Source organism: Chiloscyllium punctatum, chromosome 10, assembly GCF_047496795.1.
Source record: "Chiloscyllium punctatum isolate Juve2018m chromosome 10, sChiPun1.3, whole genome shotgun sequence".
Taxonomy (NCBI): Eukaryota; Metazoa; Chordata; class Chondrichthyes; order Orectolobiformes; family Hemiscylliidae; genus Chiloscyllium; species Chiloscyllium punctatum.
Genome location: NC_092748.1, coordinates 58594609 through 58619718, shown reverse-complemented (window position 1 = coordinate 58619718; position 25110 = coordinate 58594609). Strand labels below are relative to the sequence as shown.

The window sequence follows — 25110 nt, the reverse complement described above, 5'->3', positions numbered from 1 at the left end:
AATTATGAATATATTACTGAATCACCTTTGTGTTCCTGATCACAAGAACTCATTGTGTAAAAAAAAGAGTTTTCTTAAGCTCCTCCCCTTTTGTTTGTCAATCACTTTCAAATTGTGCCCTCTGTTTATGAAACCTTCCGCCACTGGAAATAACTTTTTTCATATTCATTCTGTCAAAATCATTCATGATTTTAAACATTTCCATCAAATTTCCTCCTAGCCTTCTCTCCTATAAGGCCAGCAGTCTCTCCATGTTCTCATAAATCTCTTCTGCACTCTAAGGCCTTGACAAACTTCCTTCAGATTGAAAACAATGCGTTAGCTGAGCATAATTTCCTTGCTTTTTTTATTAAAAATTGCCATTAATAAGGCCAAGAATCTCACTTAATTTTCAACAGACTACTCACCTTTTAGTGCTTCCTTCAAAAGATTTATATGCATGCATTCACTTTAAAATTGTATCATTTTGTTAATATCATCTTTCTTCATTCTTCCTTGAAAATTCAACTCTTCATTTGCCCATTTCTCACATCCATCTGGATTCTTTGAAGATCTCTTTTTATCATCCACATTACTAACTACATTTCAGAGTTTTGTGTTGTCCTTGATCTTTGAAACTGTATTCCCAAGTCCAAGTCTAGGCCACTAATATACATGAGAACGTCCATTGGAACTAATGTAAATTCATGAAAAACAGACTTTTCCTCAATTATGAGAAACATATTTTCACCAAAAATCTTTGATTTCTATCCCATAATCAATTTCACATCCACAGTGCCACTGTCTCTCTTAGCAAATAATACATGACACATTGTGGGATGCCTTTGAAAGATGCATTAAGTGTACTTACAGTTAATCCAGGATCACCCTTTACTCCAGGTCTACCCTAAGTAATTGGAAATCATTATAAAAATAATTAAAATAAAAACAATTAATGTTAGAAAAAGATAGTAGTTTAACTCATTACCTATTGATATAATTGTAACTAAATACTGCCAAATCATTGAAGGTAATTTTAACTTAGAGAATAGTCATTGCATGAAGTGAGTTCACACAGATGATGGATCTGGAATAAAGATATCAGAGCCAGATTATTTGCTTTATCATTCTGTAACAATGCAGACTCTTGATGAAATGACAAAGTGATTGGTGGACAGGGGCTGGATTTCACATGGCAGGATAACATCAGTGGGAACTGCTGTTGAGAGGTTGAGGGGTCAGAGTCTACTGTAATCAAGGGAAGAAAAGGCAGGTGGATGGTTTCTTTTTGAGTCTTGTAGGAGAACTCCTACTTCTCCCAACCAACAAAAGACACCTGTGGGTGTCACCTGCTTGTTCACATGTTCATAAGTGGTTCAGCATGGTATCACTGTTGTAATTGGCAGTTAAAATTACATTGCATCATCTGACCTCATCTCATAAAAGTTTGATAAAACCTCCATCATGGTCTGTCAGGTGAGTCCTTCTGCTGCCATAAACCTGGCTGTTTAAATGTCACTAGGCAGGAACGCTGTAGCAAGCACATTCAGAAGATTTTAACCCCTATACATTTTGTTTCTACTCAACTGGATGGGTTAAAATTATCCCCATTCTGTGGATCTTCAAAGGAAGACTTTTATATGCATAAGTATCAAAGCATTTCACAATGTTTAACAGAGGTAATGAGCAAAGCATAAGAAGACTTGAACATATAATAAAATCTCACAAATCATAATGAAATAACCAGTTAACCTTCATTTGATTGTGTGCAAAAGGTTCACAAGGCACAGAAACTTTCTGTCTCATTAATGCTATGAGACCTTTAATCTTCGTTTCAAATAATAGAAGACACAATTTTAACATCTTACTTGAAAACACTCCCTCAAAATTGAAAACTTAGATTACATCAATGTTAGATGACGGTCTAAGATGTAATCAAAGTCTGTGGATCTAGTCTGTACCAGCTTGACTGTATGGTACCTTGGCATGTCTCACATTCTAAAATATTTTTATTTTCACTGGATGTGTGGTAATCTGTGAAACATAGTACAGATGTTATTGCCCAAACACCAGAATGAAAATCAGATGGATTGTTGAAGCAGATGCTAGTTTGTCAGTTTGCTGTTCATGTGGTGAGGATGAAAATTTACCTAAAAGTGTCTTATCCACATGCCACCCATGGGACTTTGCAGCGCGCATCTAGATACTTGCCTGTTTCCTGATTTCCCATGAAAGTTGCAATAGGAAAACCAACATTTCACATACACATTTTCCTCAATGGTTCTTGATTTACTGATATTCTGCAAATGGTTCATTTGCTGTCTGCTTTCAAATTATGAATATCAAGTTTAATTTATTACTTCTGTGATGTTTAAAAATAAATCTTATGAAGTAAATGAAAATTGTCTAAAATTTTTCAAAAAAAATTAATAACATTTTAAAATAGTGATACTTCCAATAAAGTGACATGTTACTATAAATGTATTGCAACAAAAGAATTATACAAAGCCTCTTGCTATTCAAGCACTTTACTCCACCTGATATTTCCTTTTATTCCACTTTAGATGAAAGAAAAAAACATGCTCAATCATGTCACAATAGTCAGAAAATTCTGCCCAAAAAGGAAAGCCAGGATTTTTCTCTTTCCCTGCTGAATGAGATTTCAACCATATGTTCTGAAATCACCCTGCAACTAGTAATTCCAAACATGAGAACGAGTGGAACAAGTTAGTCACTGTTTGCAATAAGAAATGGGAAGGAACCACCAGTTAACATCCAATAAATTTGAAGGAGTTCATTTGCAAAGAATGTGATGCTATGATTCTTCATTTTCAGGAGAATGTTAGAATTAAACACCAAGATGACACATCAATACAGGAACAATTATACACTTACAGACAAGCCAGGAGAACCAGAATCACCCATATCTCCTTTCCCTCCCTTCTGTCCTCTTTCTCCCGGTAGTCCACGGTCACCCTGCAATATAAGTAAATGACAATGCTGATTTCAGGATCTTCTGCCTTTGATTCTGCACGATATTCAGCAAATTTGTAATTCCTTAGATATTGAAGCACCCCAAGCTCATATGCAGCAAAACCTGGACAATATCAAGGATTGGGGTGATAAATGTGTTGCTGGAAAAGCGCAGCAGGTCAGGCAGCATCCAAGGAACAGGAGAATCGACATTTCGGGCATCAGCCCTTCTTCAGGCTGATGCCCAAAACGTCGATTCTCCTGTTCCTTGGATGCTGCCTGACCTGCTGCGCTTTTCCAGCAACACATTTTCAGCTCTGATCTCCAGCATCTGCAGTCCTCACTTTCTCCTTGGGGTGATAAATGGCAAGTAATATCTGTGCCACACAAGTGCCAAACAATGGCCATCTTAAACAAGAATTTATTAATCTCTCCTTAAGATTCAATGGTAATTCTATCACTAGCAATGAATTCCCCACTATCAACACCCTGGGAATTACCACTGAACAGAAACTGAACTAGACTAGCTACAGAAATACTGTGATTGCAACAATAGATCAGAGGCTAGGAATTCTATTGCAAGTAACTCACCACCTGTCTCCTCATTGTTTGTCCAACATCTACAAAAAACAAGTCAAGGATTTGATGGAATACTCACCACTTTCCTGAATGAATGCAACTCCAGCAACAATCAAGCTCAACACCATCCAGGACAAAGGCACTTGATTGGCACTCGATCCACTACCTTGAAAATTCATTCCTTTACTATTGATCCTCAGTAGCAACAGTGTGTGTGCTACCTACAAGACACAAAAACTCACCCAAGCTTATTTGACAGCACCTTTCAAACCTGTGCCACCTTGAAGGATTGTGGCAGCTGATACATATAAACACCAGGTTCTGGTCTAAGAAACACACTATCCTGACTTGTAAATATAACCTAATCTAAAAAAAAATACCGGTTCTTCACTATTGCTGGGTCAACATCCTGGAACTCTCTTAAGCACAGTGGATGTACCTACAGTCCACCATCTGCAGGAGTTTACGAAGGAAGCTCATCACTACCTTCTTCAGAGCAGTTAGGGATAGGCAATAACTATTGACTGAGCCAGTGACACCCATAATCCATAATCCAATGAATGAATAAAAAAATTAGTGTCCAGGCAAGAAGTCCTCTTAGGAGAGAGTTAGAAGTAGGAAGATGGCAAGCCCTTACCGACATCCTCCTACCTGATTAAATGCCTCATCTCCCCCAAACCTGCTGGGGTGGTATGGGGGAGATGGTGGAAAATAAAGTTATGGAAGCATTCAATTCCATCTACATTGACATCACTCCTAATCAATCATCATTCAATGATCATCTAATTTAACAAAGATGTTTCATCTTCTGTTTCCTCTGAAAAAATCCATCAGTGTTATGAGTGTCTCTATAGTCTAATTTCCCTTTCTCAACAAAGATTTATTCAGTTCCTTTTAAAACTTCCAATTGACCCTGAACCATTTTCTTCAGTTTGTTAACATACCTGTTATCTATAGCAAAACCTTTCAAAACTAATTTTGTAATATTTTTAGTCATGGTAGCACTGCCAAATTTTTAGCCAATCAGGATGATTTGGGAGACCTTTGAAAATGGTGGCTGGAACTAGATGCATAATTTGTGGTAGATCCCAATTCTGCTGCAGGGGAATGGGAAGCTGTGAATTATATGTATGTAAAACTTGAATTCCGCAAGGCCATTTGATTACACTGCTGAGTACATTCAGTTTTTGCTGCTCTGATTGTTTAAGCCAGCAGTGTGGAACCTGTGATTATGTAGAGGAGGCATAAATGATTGTGATGGGTAGATTGAAGGTATGTTTAAATATCATATCTGAAGTAATGTAAATCCCCAACTCTTTAAAATTAAAATAAAAGTTCTGCAGCTTACAGAAAATACACAATTGCAGCTGGAATGCATTACTTGGCAGATCATCCAGGTATAAATTAGAAAACATGAATAGCTACTAGTTTATCCAATTTCAATTGACTCCATTGTTTAGATTTAATAAGGTTTGTTATAATAGTTGAGCCTATTATGAATGCTTGTAAAAACTTAAAATGGTCATGAACACTTATTCAGTAGAAGTCTGTTTGATTGACAGATGCAAGAGGTTACTGGAAGTATTAAATGTCTTTTATTTAATTTAGTGAAATAAATGTTCATTTGTTTTTAAACCAAGTGACCACTTGAGGGAATGTACATTTTTGGATGGGGTCACAAATGAATATTTTTCAGTATATTTGTTTGAACATAGCTCCTATGGTTTGCTCATAATGAATTCTAGGTAAATAGCTATATGTCGAGGGGGGAATGAAGTCGATATGGGAGCCTTGGAGTAGGTAGGGGGATGTGACTGAGCATAGGGAATAAGAGGGGGAATGGAGGAAACATGGGGGAACAATGAGGGGGCATAGATGGGGCGGGGGTGTGATGGGGGCATAGATATAGCAAGATGATATTGAGACATGAGCAATCATGGTGTGAAGTGACATAGGGAAGTATAATAGGGATAACTGAGTAACATGTAAATATGAGATGGCTTTGGGATTATAAGTACACATGGACAGGTGATGGATCAAACAGGGGGGCATAAGACGCTATGAGGAGTGAGGGCTAGACTGCCTGATAGCCTTTAATACAACAAAGCTAGCATTCTAATTGATGTAGGCCTTTAAACCAACCTACTTTGGTACTCACTGTTTTTCACTGGAAGATAAATGATTTTCAACAAAGTCCATCACAGGCTTTCTAGTTAGAGTTTTAATTCAGCCAATCAAACACCATAAAACTCAACCTCCTCCTTACTAACTCTCCTCTGTATATATTTGAATGCAATTTAGCTAATTAGTTCTCAACATCAATTCGCCTTCTTACTTTTAACCCCTGGATATTTAACAACTTATTAACTGGATTAGATACGAACACTCGCTTACCTCCATTTCCAGCTCAGGCCTGCCTCCAGAGACAATGGACCTGAATCTATCTCACCCTCCATCTCTAGAACAAAAATATGGGCATGGCGTGGCCCTTGTAAAGCATTTCAAACTCAGCTTCCTGCATCCTCTATGAAAATCCAGCCCCATACTTTACTTCTAGACTGATGTGGTCTTCACCCTCAGTTCTGAGGAATTAGTCATGTCCAAGCTGAGGCTGATGCATTTGGATTGCACATCATTGACCAAACATCTCAACAACATTCAGATAATCTACATGACTGCATAAGGAAGGGAGGTCATGTCAGAGTTGATCACTTTAACATTACCATGCTTTTCCTCAGTTTTTTGTATCATGCTCCAGTTGCATATGACTACCATCTAATTTTGCTTTAATATTAACCTGCTCTGTGTGGAGTGAGATCCCACACCTGACTCTGCAGCCCTTTGCTGCCAGAGGGTGAGCATGTTTAACTTTCATGTGATTACTTCTGAAGGGACCGGCAGCATTTTCTCTTTCTGGTGCAATTGCAGGGAAATGGGCAGAGTCCTGTGGCTTTCCTGGAGATTCTCCAGCTGCCTGGTACTTTCCATGATCCAGATGGTGTACATCTCACATTCTGCCTGGTATATGCCCCACAGATAATTAGAGTCATAGAGTCAAGAGATGTACAGTACAGAAACAGACCCTCAGTCCAACTCGTCCACACCGGCTAGGTATCCTAAATTAATTTGGTCCCATTTACCAGCACCTTGCCCATATCCCTATAAACTTTTCCTATTCATATACTCATCCAGATGCTTTTTAAATATTATAATTGTATCTGCCTCCACCACTTCCTCTGACAGCTCATTTCATACATGCACCACCCTCTGCATGAAAAAAGCAATTCCTTAGGTCCCTTTTAAATCTTTCCCCTCTCACCTTAAACCTACGCTCTCTAGTTTTGGACTCCCCTACCCTGGGAAAAAGACCTTGTCTATTTACCCTCATGATTTTATAAGCCTCTACAATGTCACCCCTCCAACACTCTGGGGAAAATAGCCCCAGACTATTCAGCTTCTCCCATCAACTCAAACCCTCCAGGTAATCATTTCACCTTCTTACTTTTAACCCCTGGATATTTAACAACTTATTAACTGGATTAGATACGAACACTCGCTTACCTCCATTTACATCCTTGTAAATTTTGTCTGAACCCTTTCAAGTTTCACAGCATCCTTCCTATAGGAGGGAGACCACACAATATTCCAAAAGTGGCCTAACCAATGTCCTCTACAGGTACAACATGACCTCCCAACTCCTATACTCAATGCTCTAAACAATAAAGGAAAGCATACCAAACAGCTTCTTCACTATCCTATCTATCTGAGATTCCACTTTAAAGGAACTATAAACTTGCACTCCACTGTCTCTTTGTTCAGCAACACTCCCCAGGACCTTACCATTTAGTGTCTAAGTCCTGGCTTGATTTGCCTTTCCAAAATGCAGCACCTCGCATTTATCTAAATTAAACTCCATCTGCCACTCATCAGCATATTGGCCCATCTGATCAAGATCCCGCTGTTCTCAGAGGCAACCTTCTTCGCTGTCCATTACCCACTTACCACTTAACTTGCTCTGGGAGAGATTAGACTCCACTGTCTTGAGGAGGTTTGCATCATCTTGTAATTAACAGTGACAATATCCTCAGCTGGCACGCAAATGGTGGAAAGGGACAGCTTTGCCTGTCAATAGGTAGGTGTCAATCTGGCCACTGGACAAGGGGTAAACCCACAAATTGGCCATTTACCTTAGGTCCCATGAGCCCTTCTCCTGGTGGTCCACGAGGTCCTGGCAATCCTTGCACACCTACGTCCCCCTGGTAGATAAGGACCATTAATGGTAATGCTAGTTTCAATTCTGTATTCAACAATGATAAATTTAATAGCTAAAAGCTAAATCACAACTCTTCTGTGATCATCGATTCCACAAAACATTTAATTTTGTTTATGGCATTTATTGTAGATACCTTAGGTCCCTGAATGCCTTCACCTGGAGGGCCTTGAGGACCAGGTGGTCCTGATCTCCCAGATATTCCCTAAATTATATAAGAAGGATCCAGTTAATCTGTTTCACATAAGAAAAACTAACACTTGTGTAAAATCAATTCATACACATTCAATTGCAATTGTACTTGTGCACGGACATCCCCGAGGTGCAAACAGGTTCCATTTTAGAGTCCATTCGCAAGCTCATTTGTATGCAAGTCGGAATACAGGGCAGGACAATATAAAGTAGCCATTCATAAGGACAGGAAATGTTTGTATGTCAGACATACAAAATTACTCACCCAAATGGGATGGTGTTCAAAAGTATGAACACACCTAAGTCAGATATTTGTCAATCAAGGACCTTTTGTAATTTGTTTATTTTCTTGGATTTTTCCCTTCCTTTAAATTACTTGTTTCCTAAATTTATTTTGTTGAATGAGTTTTGTTTAGATCAGGCAACACAGTTGCAAATGAGGGAAGAGCAAAACAAATGGGGGAAACTCAATATGAAGCATAAAACCTTAGGCTGTCTTCTTATTCTGCATTGAGTGTAAGTTTACCATAATAACTTTACTCAATAACTCCTTAAATCATCAAGCTTTTTGACCACTAAAAGGTTCATCTACATGGGTGGCACGGTGGCACAATGGTTAGCACTGCTGCCTCACAGTGCCAGAGACACGGGTTCAATTCACGCCTCAGGTGACTGTGTGGAATTTGCACATTCTCCCTGTGTCTGTGTGGGTTTCCTGCGGGTGCTCTGGTTTCCTCCCACAGTTAGGTGAATTGGCCGTGCTAAATTGTCCGTAGTGTTAGATGCTGGGGTAAATGTAGGGGAATGGGTTTGGGTGGGTTCGCTTTGGCGGGTTGGTGTGGATTTGTTGGGCCTGTTTCCACACTGTAAGTAATCTAATGTTTGCTGTAATCTCTCGCTAGAGGGCCTGCCGATGCAAGTTTTTAGTGAAGACATAAAGCATGCAATCACAGCTGATGGTACCTTTTGTCCTTGAATCCCTTCTCCTGGTGGTCCAGGTAAACCACTTGGGCCTCTTGCTCCTGGATCACCCTAAAACATAAGATATATCATTAAGAATCATTTTGTTATTCACCAAAAATGCAGCAGAAGGAATATGACATATACTCAGTGGTTATTACAATGAAAGGTGAACTGAGTTAGAAATACCTCAATGCGGTTAGTTTTTGCAGAGGTGTAAGAAATGAATTAAACAAAACAGAAATAGGATCCCCTTTTGGTGAGATCCTATTTAGTGAAGATGGATCACTGGACCCAAAACGTTAACTGTGTTTCCTCTCCACACTCTCTGCCGGACTTGCCTCCAGCAATTTCTGTTTTTGTTTCCCTTAAGTATATATTGACTTTTAGTGGTAGAAATGCCAGCTGGGAAAAGCCTGCAACAGACCAGTCTAGAATAGTGATGCAATGAGTTTCCTTGAAGTGCTCAGTAAAGTGCCATCTAACACTATAACAGAAGATTTACCATTTACCTGGAACAATTGAGTGAGGTGTGTTGGAGAGTTGGGCAGGGGGTACTCTTCATTCTTCATTGACTGTACTTTTTAAAATTTCTGGGATTGGGTATCATCAGCTGGCCAGAATTTATTGCCTCTCCCTAGTTGCCTTTGATGATAGTGAGCCAGAGTTTTAATGAATAGCTCCAAAACTGGGATGTTTGATTTCAGGGTTTAGACTGGTCAGTTGATCACAGAGGTGGAACGCACTATCCTTAGTTTTCTGGCCCAGTTGATTAACAGTGGAATGTTTCAGTTGGGCTGAATTGCCTGTGTTTTTTTTTGTCTGCTGCATATCTGAATCCTATGAATAAGTGTGTATATTGCATGTGTGAATATTCTGTTAAGTGTGTGCATATTGTATGGTATTGCATGTTATTGTATGGAATTGTATGTCTATTGAATGGAATTATACATCTGTTGAATGGATTTGTACATACATAGTATAGAATTGCATATGCATTAGATGTTATATGGAATTACATTATTTTGTATGGAACTCTAATACAATTTGAGCTCAGTTACACACACTTCTGTACACAGGCCTAACCAGATGTGGGGAAGGGAAGTGTGCTATCCCCACGTGTGAACCCGTGAGTGATGCCAATTGAGGCTCTCTCCGCACCTTATTGCCTTCACTTGTGGCTTCCCTACTGGAGCCTGGGTTATAATGCAATCAAGGTCTGTGTTGTAATTAGAAGCCGATCCTGAAGTTCCCATGTGCCTCTAATGCTAGTTTCAGATAACTGGTGGCCAGTGGAATTCCAGCAGAATTGAGACAGTGTTTTAAAGCTACTGCCCTGGCCTCTTGCTGCTAGGTGAGATAGATTAAAATCAGCCAATGATGTTTTCTCATTATTGCTTCAAGACGAAACAGGTCGCTCTGCTACAACACACATTTTGCTCGCGTGAATTTGCTGTAACGATTGATGAATTATGGACAATGTTTCTAAAGTATGAACTTTTATCACGCGTGTTGGCTGTAACTTGAATACATTGCCAATACTTTAAATGCTGTTCCTAAAGCGCAATTTTTCTATAATGTGGGGTTGCACAAGAACGTAACCGTTGTGTCATAGAAGCACTACCTCTACAAAATTTATAACATGTCATCAGGCTCATTAAATGAAAGCAAATTGATTTTATTTCCAAAGAACTGTGGATACTGGAAATCAGAAACAAAATCAGAAGAAGCTTTTCAAGAAATTTTTAATTTTATTTCCACTGTCCTCAACAAATAACACATCAATTGCAGGAAGTCAAGGTGCACATCACATAAAATAAAGAAAACATTGTAATGAAAATCCCAAAGTAATATTTACTTAAAGTGCCTTTTTTGTGGAAGTTACTTAATCTGGTTAGTCACGTTTGAACTGCTACACAGTTTTAATAGCAAATAAAAGTAAATGCTTTTAATTACATGTAAACTTCCAATCCTGTAAATACATGTAGTTCATTAAACTTACATAATTTAACTGTAAAATGCTAAGAATAATTCAATATATCTTATCAAGTATGTTTACATACCTTAGGCCCTGAGAATCCAATTCCGATAGGCCCCTGTTCACCGGTAGGGCCTGGGAGGCCTGGCAAACCCTTTCGATTAGAGCATAAAATATCTTTAGTTTTTCTCCACCAATATCCATTACATTTTCATTAGGGACTTTTATTAAGGATAAGCATAATATTATCAGATGCCCAGAAAAGTGACCGTATGAAAAATACATTGGAACATAAGATCTAGAAGTAGGAGTCAACCTCATTGCATCCTGATCCTGTCTACAATCATTGCTGGTCTTCTGCATCAATTTTTTTTTGGCTAATAGCAACTGTCTTGAGTTTTTTGAGAGAGCTTTTTGCTGCAAGACCCAGCATGCTTTGACATGGCTTCCAATCAAACTCACTTCTAACTGCCTACACTTTTCAAAATGGCATCTCTCTCTTATCCTCACCTGTTCCCAGAACAGGTTCTTGCCACTGCAGGAGTTGACTGGCATCCCTAGTGCTGGTAGCATCTTTAAAACACCATTGTGCACCCAGACAAACACTGTCAGCTGAGAACAGCCCTGCACAACCGGGCTTTTGATTTTTGCCCTGGTTCATGGCAGATGGAGGGAAAATTGGTGTTCCATTTTGATGGCAGGGACCTAGAGGTCTTGTTGGAGGGGATAGTGCCCAGGACAGCAGAGGAGGTCACATCACCTGACCATGCCAGTCTGGTCCAAGGTTGTCACCTGGGTCATTTCAGTCTCCGCCTTTGGAGAAATACCCAACACTGTAGGAGGAATATCAATTACCCTTTCCATTGCTCCAATGTAAGTGCCAACATCTTCTCTCCAATATCTCATGCTCACTATCTCTGCTACTGTACCCACTTCCCACTGAGGCTCATGCTCTATCACTCAACACTGTCTGCAACATCTCCCCTCACTTGCTCTCACCTACTCCAATCCTCAACACCAGCAACCCTGTACACCCTCCTTGCTGCTTACTCACTCGCTCGGAGCACCTTCCCAGCTGCACAAAAAGTTACAGCCATGCCACTCACTTTCACCTCCCTTAACACTTGCCTCTCTCTCATTCCAGGATAAACCAACCTCCATAGGACAGAAAGAGCCAACACATGTGGAGAACTGCCTAACATTCAGCTTCCCATCCCTTTTGTGGGCAACACCCTGACTGCCTGAGTAGCTGACTGAACTCCATTTGCAGGATATCATTTTTCTTCCTGCCTATGCCATTAATGCCAACATGGACACAACCTCTGGTTGCTCACTCTCCCCTTTCAGAATGTCCTGTGTCCCACTCAGCGACATCTTTGAACCTGGTAGCTAGGAAGCAGCCCACCTGGAGTCTCATGCATGGCCACAGATGTGCCTCTCTGTGCTGCTGACTATAGAGCCCCTTATCACTATTGCTTGCCTACACTTCAACCGTCCCTGCTGAAAATAGAGCTAATTTTAGTATCACTGATTCGGCTGCTGCTTTCACTTGAGTGGCCTTTCAATATGTATGTATGTATATACACACACGCATGCACGCACAAACATCCTTCCCCCAACTAAACAGGATCTCTGTTTGATGGGGCAAATGGCCACAGAAGACTCCTGCATTGCCTGCTTATACCCACTAGTCTTCCGATGGTCTTGCAATGCATTTCTGTCTGCGTAGCTCTTACTTGTGCCAAAGGTGCCATTAATTTTAAAATAAACTATGGAAATTTATTAACAATAGTAAAGATTCACATGCACCAAAACATAGGTTTACAATGTTACATTTACAGATACTTACAGGTGCTCCTGGGTATCCATCTCCTTTTTGTCCAATTGGCCCTGGAGGTCCTGGGTGGCCACGATCACCCTAACATCGAATGTCAATAACATAATGAAATGACTTCACATATTCAATGGCAATAGGTTGCACAGAATTTTGTTGTAAAATAGACAGATTTTCCAAAATGATGATCTTCCATGATCCAAGCATAAATACAAAATAAAAGTGTTCTGTAGGTCAGATTCAATTTGTCCATCAGGGATTCTATTCAGTCTTCTGAGAATGGTCACTAACTGTAAGTAAATATTTTACAGAGATAAAGCTCAGAGAAATTTGTGACCGATCTACAAACAGATTGATTTGTAAAGGCAAAGTTTTACAAGTCCCTGCCAGCAGGTTTCTAGACAATGGGGCTAATAAAATTATTGGGTCACCTCCTGCCAATCCACTATTGTACAGGGGCACAGCAAGACTTAATGCTGTTTCCCTATCCTTGCCTTTGTTGAAGTCCTTAAATGGCCAATTAATTCCCCTCAGCTCCCTTTGTGAAAGTCACCCTTGTCTCCTGATCACTGCATTACTCCATAGCACTGCCACCCAACTTCCAGGATCTATTGCTGTTAGTGAGGCGGTGGACCAAATGGAAATTCTCTTTGCCAGTGAGCTACCTGGAGATGTCCACGAGCGGTGTGCAGCTCATGCTTCTCATGGAAAGAAGTGCAGACATCCAGCATCAGTTGGAATCCTATTCCAGCTAAGTGCTAGTCTTGTGTGTTTCATAAATTTTAGGTTGTAATCTTGGTTTTTAAAAAATCTCAAACTAAATATTCATCCTGGTTTCTTTCTCAGCATACAGCCTTAGTTAAGCATTTTTGGTTAGGAGTGAAATCCATGCACATTGTATTGCACAGTGACTTTTTCCAGTCTATGGCTTATCCTGAGATTTGTTTATTTTGCCTGATTGCCTTTACAAATCAATCTGTTGAGAGATTAGGCAGAAATTTCTCTGAGCTTTATCTCTGTAAAATGTTTACTTATGGTTAGTGACTATCCTCAGGAGACTGAATAGAACCCATGACAGTACAAATTGAATCTGACCTACGAAAACACTTTTAATTTTCTATTCAAGCTTGGATCATGGAAGATCTTCAGTTTGGAAATTTTGTCTTTGTGACTTTATATTTTTTCTCACTGTTCACATTAAATATATCTGATGCTTAATATAAATGCCTTGCAGTCTCTGAGACCTGAATATTGCCTCCTCAAAAGGGTTCAACCTGTAAGGCTTCAGGATCTTCTTGCAAATAATCCAACAGAAATCACATAAGACAAAAATTACATGGATCAGAAAGGTTTAGAGGGATATGGGCCAAGTGCATGCAAATGGGATGAGTTCAGTTTGAGAAACTTGGTTGGCATGGACAAGTTGGACTGAAGGGTCTGTTTCTGTGCTGTAAACCCTATGACTTTATCACTTGTCTGCACTTTGTTCCCCAGGGTAGTGTCCTAGGCCCTACCTCCTTCAGTTGCTTCATCAATGACCTTCCCTTCATAAGGTCAGAAGTGGGGATGTTGACTGATGATTGCACAATGTTCAGCACCATTCATGACTCCTCAAATACTGAAGCAGTCCATGTTCAAATGCAGCAAAATCTAGACAATATCCAGGCTTGGGCTGACAAATGACAAGGAACATTTGCACCACACAAATACCAGGCTATGACCATCATCAATAAGAGACAATCTAATCACCACCCCTTGATATTCAATGGTGTTACTACCACTGAATCCCCTATTATCAATATCCTAGGAATTAGCTTTGACCAGAAACTCAACTGGACTCACCACACAGTGCTACAAAAACAGGTCAAAGGCTAGGAACATTGCAGCAAATAGCTCACCTCCTGACTTCCCAAAGCTTATCCATCTATAAGGCACAAGTCAGGAGTGTGATGGAAAACCCCTCACTTGCCTGGATGGATGCAGCTCCAATAACCTGTTTAATTGGCACCACATCCACAAGCATCCAACCCTCCATCACCAATGCTCAGTAGCAGCAGTGTGTACTATCTACAAGATACACTGCAGAAATTCAAAGATCCTGAGACAGCACCTTCCAAATCTACAACCATTTCAATCTAGAAGGTCAAGGGTAGCAGATATAAGGGAACACCACCACCTGCAAGTTCCCCTCCAAGCCATTCACCATCCTGACTTGGAAATATATCATTGTTCTGTCACTGTTGCTGGGTCAAAATCCTGGAATTCCCTCCCTAAGGGCATTGTGGGTCAACCTACAGCAGGTTCAAGGTGGCAGCTCACCACCATCTTCTCAAGGGCAACTAGAGATGGGCAATAAGTGTTGGCTAGCCAGTGATACCCACATCCTACGAGTGAACAAAAAATAAGGTAGCTTTTTACTTTGTGTGACAGAGTTAAATCAGTGATAGTAAGTCAATAGAATGAAACATTGAGAGTGGCCTGTTGTCTCACAAGCACACATTCTACACTATCACAATGTCAAAATCACCCCTGTGTATATTAAAGGAATGTAAGTTGTTCTGGACACCATTATTTGTTAACCACATGGAATATGGTGTTATAGCCCTGCAGCAAAATAACATGTTCCTAACTTTTAAAGATCCAATGTGGACTCATTGAAACTGACTTTTCCTTTAAAAAGTAAACAATGTGCTGCAAAGATGGTTACTGAAAGTCAGATGACTGAGTTGGTGTATGCAAAAACTGACTCACTGTCCAACAGAGACAAAATAACGTATTCCAGACAAAAATATGTTTATACATATATCCTGAGACCACTTCAAGACATTTCCCAATTGAGTGTGTCATTTTCAAAAGGAAGGAGGATATTGTCTTAACCACGTCAAGATGAATGTCTTCAAAAAATGAAGCAGTCCATGATTAATCAACCTAAGATAACTGCCATATTTGCAAAGGAATTACATTTGTGAGGAGTCACACAGTAAGGCAGCCATGCTCGTCCCTTTGTAATCGTATTATACTGACTGCAGAAAGTCAGGCAGCGGCAGAAAAAGCAAAAAAACATATGTCTTAATAAGAACACCAAACTAATAGAAATGGATGTCTGTAACATTGCAAGATCTCCAAGCTTGTTCCTTTTTGCATTCACTAATGTTGTAAAGTGACAGCCCTCTATGGTAAAACACTCCATTGATTTACAACCACCAGAGACAGAAGTCCACTCCATCTGTCTTAAATGGAGGACCCATTACTCTAAGATTATGCCCTGTGGTCCTAAATTCTTCCACAAAGGAAAACAATCTCTCCACACCTATTTTTCCAATTCATTTGTGAGATGTCAGCGTCACTGGCTGGACCAGCATTTATTGCCTATTCCTAATTGCCCTTTAGAAGGTGCTGCTGAGCTGCCTTCTGGAACTGCTGCATCCCATGTTCTTCAGCCTCTCAGAAACTTACATGTTTCCTTAAAGTCTCCTCTCATTCTTTTAAACTCTAGTGAGTACAAGCCCAACTTCCACAACTTCTCCAGGTAAAAAGTCCCTTCAAACCCAGAATCAGCCTTGTGAACTTTTTCTAGATTGATTACAGTGAGAGTGTGTCTCTTGTGATAAGGGGACCAAAACTATTCACAATATTCCAGGTGTGAATTGACTGGTGTCTTGTCTCGTTTTAGCAAGAGCTCTCTATTTTTATACTGTATTCCTGTGAAATAATGGACAACAGTCCATTGCCTTCTTTATTACCTGCTAAATGTGAATGCTAGCTTGTTATGTTTCATGCACAAAGACTTCAAGTCACACTGCACTGCAGCTGTCTGCAGTCTTTCTCCATTTAAATAATATTCTTCCTGCCACTCTCAGCCACCTTGCATAGACTGTCCATCCAAGCTAAAATGATTCAACCTGCCATTTGCCATTCTTGGCTGAGGATAGTTTCTTATTATCTTCTAAAACAGTCTCCCCCATTGAAAGTTAGCATCCTTCTAGCAGCTTTGCTGCAGACACTTGAATAGCTTTGAATAGGAACCTGAAGAGAGATAAAGGTAAATGAATGTCAGACTCTGAAGGGAATTTATAAGAATGGTTAGTTAATCTTTATGTGTACAATGGAATCATTCATTTGTAAAATTTGATTTGAAATATTCATTTTCTACTGGCGTTTATTTTTGCATTATTGTGAGGTAGATGCTGTGACGGTCAGTGAGACAGAAGGCAAAGTATAGGTGAATGAGAAATTGAGGTTCAGTTACTGGTTGCACATGTTTAAGATCTTCTTGGACATCCTGTCTAGAAAGGGTGGCTTACATTGGTCCTCATTTTCTTTTCTACTCTTCCTCATTCAGCATCCATCCTCCAGTTTTTAAAGCCCTACACAGCTGGTAACAAGGGCTGACCTTTACAATGCAGGGGGGTTTCAGCATGAACCAGATCTCCAGGAAAATACTGATACCTGCTGTGACTAACACAGCAGGGCTGCTCCAGAGTGTTCCACACAGTAAAGGCATTGCTTCAACAAGCCAATGGTTTATGTTTCAAGTGACGAGTGTTTAATGGCTGCCACAGACTGGACATAAAGGCAGAGGTAGAGGTCACATGATTACAAACCAGCCAGTCCATTAGGTACCTTTACATTTTCTTAGACATCATTTCTGCATAAAAGAAGCAAAAACTAATTGTGTACGCCATCATCTGCAGCCTGAAGTTACCCAATGTACATAATCAAAAAGAGAATCAATATTCTTAAACAAAAAATGTGTTAACTCCAGTCAGTTCTACTCTTGAGAGGCATGTACATCATACATGCATTAGATTTGTATTCTTCCTGTTCCTTCTGGAAAACTGCACAATTGATTGTTGGCTATTCCTCTGGTAATTATTCATTCATAATCGTATCTGGGCTGTGTCATTACTGTGGTGAGAGCTGTTAACAGGCTAAACATTGTTGCTGATCTATTTCTGTTGCTGGGGAACAGTGACCTGTGGGACCAAGATTATTCTGTACTCTGTGGAGGTAACCAGCTGCCTTCAGCGAAAGCACAGCTTGTCTAACTGTACGTAATGTCTGAGGTTGTGGATATATCTGATCATTCACATTCAGCACTCATTATCAAGATATCAACTGCTCAGCACAAGACCTAAATTGTCATATGGACTTACTCCTGTTGAGAGCATTTAACATTTGCACTTTGCTAAATATGTCAAGTCACTGCTAGAGCTGAGTATTGAAGTGATAGTTAAAATGAAATTTTGCTTTCCATTGTTCCACCTTGATTTTGTCATTCATACCTGTTGTTACTTCTGGCTTCAATAGATTTTACACTTTTGGTTGATTGTTAGATCGGTTGCAGTGTGACATTAGTCTTTAAACTAGATTGCTTCCCATTTCTTTTGTAGGTATTTTTCTGAACTCAAAGGATTGCTTGTATAAATCGGTGGTAGATTTCTTTAGGATTATCTGACAAATTTTCACGACTGCCTCTAGTTTTGTATATGACTCGTGACAGTGTGAAGATAATGTATGGGCTTGAATTTTCAAGTAATGTAGGAAGTGGCTGAATTCTTCACTTGTGAATTGAGAATTATTTTTCTTCGCTACTATCTGTATCACTTGAAGATTTGCATCTTGTTGAGTACTTTGTTTGATTTGAGAAAGATATCTGCCTTTCAGATGCTGTGCTGGGTTAATGACTTCCAGAGCATGTTAATGTGTTGCTTCTCATTGAATATGGAAAATTTCAAGCACTATCTTAGGACCCTTAGCTTTCTCCAGTGCTGTATATCTGTTTCCCCTGCCTGTTCATCGCATCCAGTTGATACCTCAGCAATAAAGTAAAATTCTTCACAGATAATTTACAGCAGACACAGGCAGTTTGAGGAAGATGTTTTGAATTGGCTTGTGTTTGAACTCTACTGTCACTCAGTCTCTTTGAAATAGGTACTAATTGAAAAGCTTACAAAGACAATAGGCACACACTTTCTCAAATCCGAGAATAACATCATCTAGTTTGCATTAACACCCTGCAGAAAAATGTAACTGACTGTTCTTGCTGCATTAGAAATTGATCCATGTCCTGTCTTTCTGGCATCATATAGCAAGATGTCTTCACCATTGACATCATTGTACCTTAGCACTGGTGCTGTCATTGTTAGCTCTTTGATTCTAGAAAATGCTGCTTTTTGTTGGTTCCACTTCGACTGTTCATCTTTTGCAATGAACTTACATGGAAGTTTACACTTTGATGATAAATTATGCATGAATTTTGTTAGATAGTTCTTAAATCCAACAAATTGCTTTCACATCTGTTGATCACCGCACCTCTACTACAACTTTCAACTTGTCAGCATCCAGGTGAAATTCTTTTACAGTCAGTACATGGCCTATGAACTTCAACTGCATCTTTTCTTGCTCACCTTCAGGTACACCTGGCAAGCTGTCTCTAGCAGTTCCACTAGATTCTGATCATGGTCTGCAGTGATTTCTTCCATTGTGACTCGATAGACATACTCAAGCAGATCATCCATAATAGCTTCCACTTCAGGAAGATCATTGACTGTGTGTATATTTCCCAAATGTCACCCAAAGTATACTTAGAAAACGCTGCTTTCATCCGACTTCAGTTGCCAGTGACCATACTTGGCATCAATAGTGGTAAAGACCTTTTCCTTTAGAGGTTTAACATAATTTATTCAATGGTTGGCAGGGGTAATGAGATATCTTTAAAGGTTTTAGGTCCTTTGGATCTATATATTCTGTCAGTTTTCCATGTTCTTTCACTATTATATTATAAATTCAGTCCGTATTGTCACTTTGTTGATTACTCCCTTCTTCTCCAATTATGTCTGGTCTTTCAGGTTGTATGTGAGGTTCTCTGGAGCAGACGCTGGGTTGGTCTGACACTCTCATCACTTTGAGGTGATATTTTTGAAATCCTTTAGGATCTGTTCAATATTCAAAGGCTTATTGTCTTGAGAAATGCTGCTATCATCTCCTGGCATGTTTAAAGATACTAGCCCAAACTTTAGACATGCTTCAGTTGGGGTGAATGGATTTTGCTTTATGCCTACAGTCTGGAACTCCGCATCTTCTTTCTTTCCAAAACCAGTAAATTGATTTAGTTTCTTCAAATGAGAGGACTGCATTCTCCATGTGCATGATGTCACCACAATATTTACATCTTGCCCATTCATCTCGGCCTTCTGCTCACTTTTCTGTAAATACTTCTTCCTTTTTTCCAATATGTTGTTCTCGTTTAGCCTAGACTGTCTCTCAGCATAATGCAAAGTTTCATTTGTTCTCCCATTTATAGGCTCGAGTTAATGTTTATGTCCACAGCTTTCTTGAGAACAAATTTGTTCTCCCTCAGCAGATTTCTTGTGCCAAAGACAATCCCATCTCTGAAGAGATCACTCCTCAATTGTCCAAACTCTCAGGATCCAGCTAGATGTATCAGTGCTAATGATCAATAGATTCCCTCTTCCCCAGAGTTCTGAAGTTCAGCACATACTATTCAGAAGTAACATTAATGAGGTTCAAGGTGTGTCTTTGACAGCTTCAACATTTCTTCAGTCTGGCTTTTCTGTACCTCAGTGACATCTAGACTGCAATACAGCTGTCGCACCTTTCCCCCCAGCTCTAATGTTTATGTCCACAGCTTTCTTGACAACAAATTTGATGCGATTATTTGAGCAGATTTTTAAAAATCAATTCGGTTGCAATGTTTTTTTGTCACTGAGAAAATGCAAAACATTTAAATTTTGTCTCTGTTCTCCTTTCATTTCCACAGCAACAGGGAGTGGAAAGTCTGTTGCTATTTTGACTCAACCAATAATTCCAAGTTGCAATAACATAAAGGCAAATTACTGTAGATGCTGGTGAGCTAAACTAAAAGCAGAAATTGCTGGAGAAACTCAGCATGTCTGGCAGCAGCTGTGGCTAGAATCCAATTATTTGGAATTGTGTTTCAACCCTCACAGTGCTAGACCATTGATTTATTATAGAATGGCATTGAAGATAATTCTTGAATTGAACTGTTACCTCTGCATACAAATCAAAATGATCCTGTGGATTTTAATTGCCCACCTCTATCCAAAGGAGTACAATACATTTAGTCCCAATAGTCTGTTCTCCCAATCAGTTAGACTGTGACTGATTTACACCCTAACTCAATATATCCACCCACGGTCCTTTGGAATTTTTTGTTTTCAAAAATCCATCAATATCAGTTTAAAATTAACAATTGTTCTTGTACCAACAATTCTAAGTGAAAACCTAAAATTCTATAATGTTAATCAATGATGCGTAAATTCCTAATTTCAGTGAAAATGACTATATGTGCATTGACTGTTCACTGAATTGTACAACACTTTTCCACAAATACCAGAAAACCATGAGATTTTGTTTTCTCATTTTTGAAAAAAATATAAAGTAACTCTCACCTTAGGACCAGGAATTCCAACTCCAGTTTCACCTACAGGGCCAACGGGACCAAGGGGACCTGGGTCACCCTATAAAAAAAACAGATTTAAGAATGATCTATTAATCAAATATAAGTTTGTGTAAGTTCTGTTGCATTCTGTCTAAAAGTTATGAAAAGATGATAAGTTGCTTCCAGGACCTTCTTGCAGGACCAATTGATCCATTTAGGTAAGACAGGAGGCATCCAAGTGAGTTGGCTCTTTAATATGTGTTTTCGATGGAAGAAACTGATAAAATAACTCTCACTCAATGACAAGAAAATGCCCGATCTCAGTTTATGGACCTATGATGTTATACATAACAGCAAAATCTGATCAACTAATGATAGATCAATTAATTTATTTTTGTTTTGATTTTATGCTCATATTATTTTAAATGTTTACAATAATTTAAATATTTTGCTTGCTGTTGGAATTCAATTTAGTAAGTTGATATAACCGAATTCTTAATTTTTATATTCAAATATATGTCTTCTTCTTATGCAGCCCCTCATGACCCAAGGATGACTTTCATTCACTCCGGAGTTGTGGGTCCTGTGGTGATTAAACAGTCCATAGCTGGAACTGCACACACTGCCGCACATGGGATAGGAGATGTTTGAAGAGGCAAGTGGATGGGAGGCTTTGGTTTTTACACACCATTTCCACTGTTTGTGCTTGACTTTCACTTGGATTTATCAGAGATACTCTAGATTTATTGCCACATTCACAAACACTTCTTCTCCAGTCTGGTAGTTTTGGGTAAGAGATTCCCATGAGTATGTAGGGATATTGTATTTTTCCAAGGAGGAACTCCATGTAGAAAATTAACTGAAATGAACATCTCAATTTGTATATTCAAATAAATGCAAATAATATTGAATAGATAGAACGATATTAATTAAGCAATTCAAAATTGCTATAATGATGAAGTTGCAGAATATTTGTTAATCATTAATTATGCTGATGTCAGAAATTACATTAGTTAATGTTAGAATTATTTTGTCTGTTGTCTGTTGTGACATTTAGTTCAGAATTTTACCTCACGGTATGTAAAGATCATTTTGGGAGTCCCACTTATGTCTGCATGCCCTAGTTTGGAGTTTTGGATAGTGATGGTAAAAAATTCCAATTTCTTTTTCTCACATGGTTGACCAGGAACCTCTCCTGCTCTCAATGCCTGCCACTGATCGATGTTAGAAAGATTTCCAAGTTGATAGTCAATTTGTTTGGCCACATTATGAATCGTCAGACACAAAGCTCACAGATAGAACTAAAAACCAATGCTCCTGACTCAGAAACAAGCACATCCCCCATTATGCCACAAGACCTATTCTGCCATATATGACATGCAGAACTGTGAAGCTGACTTTGATGTAGTGTTAGAAAACAGTTGACTTTTTGACTTGTTCACCAACATTTTTTTCAATGAGGCATTTTAAGACTACTATAATGTCATACACTTGTCTACCTTTGGTCCCATAATGCCACGACCTGGAAGGCCTGGCATTCCTAGGCGCCCTGCAGCACCAGGTTCACCCTGCAATGTGAATTAAAACAAAACAGATTATTAACAATCTGATGCAAAATGTGAATAAAATCCTTAATAAGTAATCATTGTATTGCGGTGAGTACTATGGTATGTTTCACCATAGGAATGACATTGTCAATGGCAATTACATTTACTTCACCTTATTAATGTTAGGAAGAATTGGTCCAATAAACTTTCCTGGAAATACATTTCAGTGTCAATGCTAAGTTGCAGATGTGAGCTTGCTTCTGCTGATCTTTCATGAATATCATGCTGTATGTTTTATTTTAATATGAATAAAAATGGCATGATCACAGCATTTTAACATGCCAAAAATCAGCTTTTCACAATCCTCTAATAGATGATGACACAAAGCTCTCCTCCATCACAAGTTCTTTCTCCTTATTAACAGCCTGCAAGCTGCTGTTATGCAGTGTGTAATGTGCTGGTCCCCTAATAGCTTCCATTCAGAAACATGTAAAATCTAATGTCCTCAAATGTGTCTTCAAATCTCTTGGTACTCTTTCCTAACATGCTCCATAACATTCTCTAGCTCTCTGCTCCATTGTGCACATACTATTTCTGATAAAAGACTGTTGTGCCTTATTCAGTCTTATCTCCCTGCTGTACTTTTGAGACATCCTTCCCAAACACTTCCACATCTCTATTTCTTTCTCAAATTGTCTTTTCAACCAAGCCATCTATTACCTACCCTCTGCCTTCTTTTATCAGTCAGGATTTGGGTTTTTGCATCTGTTTCCAGCTTGTGGAACACTTGGAACATTGGTTACATTAATAGCCATTGATTGTGTAAATGAAATTCAAATTTGCACTTTTATCTCAGCATGAAACGTTTGAATTTGGTTGCACACAAAAACATGAACAATTACCAGATGGCATGGCTTGGTGAAATTCAGTAATGCTACAAAGCACTACAACTCAGTACAGAAGTGAACTTGCCTTTGGTCCCATTGGGCCTGTCAATCCGGGTGGACCGACCAAACCTCGCAGTCCCCTCTGACCTATATCACCCTACACAAAACAAAAGGACATATGTTTGAGAAAGAGCTCTTTCCTTTTTGTATTAATGAACCATAAATAAACGTTTATCTTCAATTTCTTGGTGTAATCTAATGCAGCTGATTGCTAGCTTTTTGAAGGTGCTAGAATTGATGGACTGGGGTAGTGCCAATCTGCTGCATTACTGTATTAATGGCAATAGGGAAAGCGTAGGCCATATCTCAGTACAAACGCTATGTCCTGTTTGTTTCAGATTTTACCTTCTCTCCTTGAATTCCAATGCCCGCAACACCTTCAGCCCCTCGTGGACCTGATGCTCCTGGTTCACCCTAAGATGGCAACAAAAGGAAAGTCTGAATGCTCAGCATTTCCTGTAATAATTTTAAGATCATTTACCATATAGAGATCACAGCTGCTTGTTTAAATTTCCATTTGGATTCAGGATCTGTGAACAGATAATGCAAGAATTAATTAAGATAGCCTAATCATCCAAATGATAACTGAAATACCGGTGTTCTTTGTAAAACTGGAGCTGTTATAATAATAATGTTAGTATAGGAAATTGAAGTATTATTTTTATATGCATATGGCTGTTTCTCAGACTCATTGAACTGGATATTACAAAGCACGCAGTTCCCACATTCACATCACTGACCCCTGCATGGAGCCTATGCATCATCCCCATGATTGGTCTTGTGACAACCATTTGATGTTGGAAGTTAAGTTAATTGCTTTAAAGGTGAGATTTCTGCCCCTTTCTCAGGTAGAAGTCCTGCCCTAGTTATAATGTACCAGTGAACAAGACACGTTTGGGAGTTACAAATTGAGTTGAGTACTAACGCAACAAAAGTATGTCACAGCTAGAAAAAACTCAACTTAGACATGGACAGTGCAAACATATGGCTTTGTGGGGGGCAAAACAAAACTTGGGCTGTCTTAAATAGTCAGACTAACTTAAATATTGCAATGTGCAGTCTTTTGAATTGATGATTGAGGATCACTTTCCTAGTTAGGGCATTGGTTTACAAGAATATCTGGTGGCAAGCAAATGGAATTTCAACGTCCTTGGTATAGGCCTATTTCTCCAAGTTGCCAAGCTGACTGGTTAATCATTGTCACCTTGAATAACATGGTTCTACTTAATCAAATGTCAAATTATTAACTCGTTATTAACAGAGGAGATGCCCAGCAGTCTTCCAGTCACTGCCCAATAAATACTGGGAAATAGCCAAAGAACAGGATGCAGCTTGAAAGGTGAAAAAAATGGCCCCATTAAATACAGGAGAGTTGGTCACCCACATTTTGTCACACAATAACGCTCTTCTTGTGACTGGGAATTGT

The 25110-nt window shown here is 39.2% G+C and overlaps 1 protein-coding gene across 3 annotated transcripts in view; it reads right to left on the bottom strand.

Annotated features, from left to right (window-relative positions):
• The window catches only part of col28a2a (collagen, type XXVIII, alpha 2a), a 113386-nt gene that overhangs the window by 14088 nt on the left and 74188 nt on the right, over positions 1-25110 (bottom strand). For all 3 annotated transcript variants that reach the window (XM_072579257.1, XM_072579255.1, XM_072579256.1), the window contains 11 exons: positions 24030-24098; positions 23710-23781; positions 22690-22758; positions 21201-21269; positions 12781-12849; positions 11017-11085; positions 8957-9025; positions 7938-8006; positions 7719-7787; positions 2875-2955; positions 851-886 (listed from right to left, as the gene is read on the bottom strand). In XM_072579257.1, the coding sequence (XP_072435358.1) occupies positions 851-886; positions 2875-2955; positions 7719-7787; positions 7938-8006; positions 8957-9025; positions 11017-11085; positions 12781-12849; positions 21201-21269; positions 22690-22758; positions 23710-23781; positions 24030-24098 (741 nt within the window). The remainder of the gene's footprint in view (positions 1-850; positions 887-2874; positions 2956-7718; positions 7788-7937; positions 8007-8956; positions 9026-11016; positions 11086-12780; positions 12850-21200; positions 21270-22689; positions 22759-23709; positions 23782-24029; positions 24099-25110) is intronic.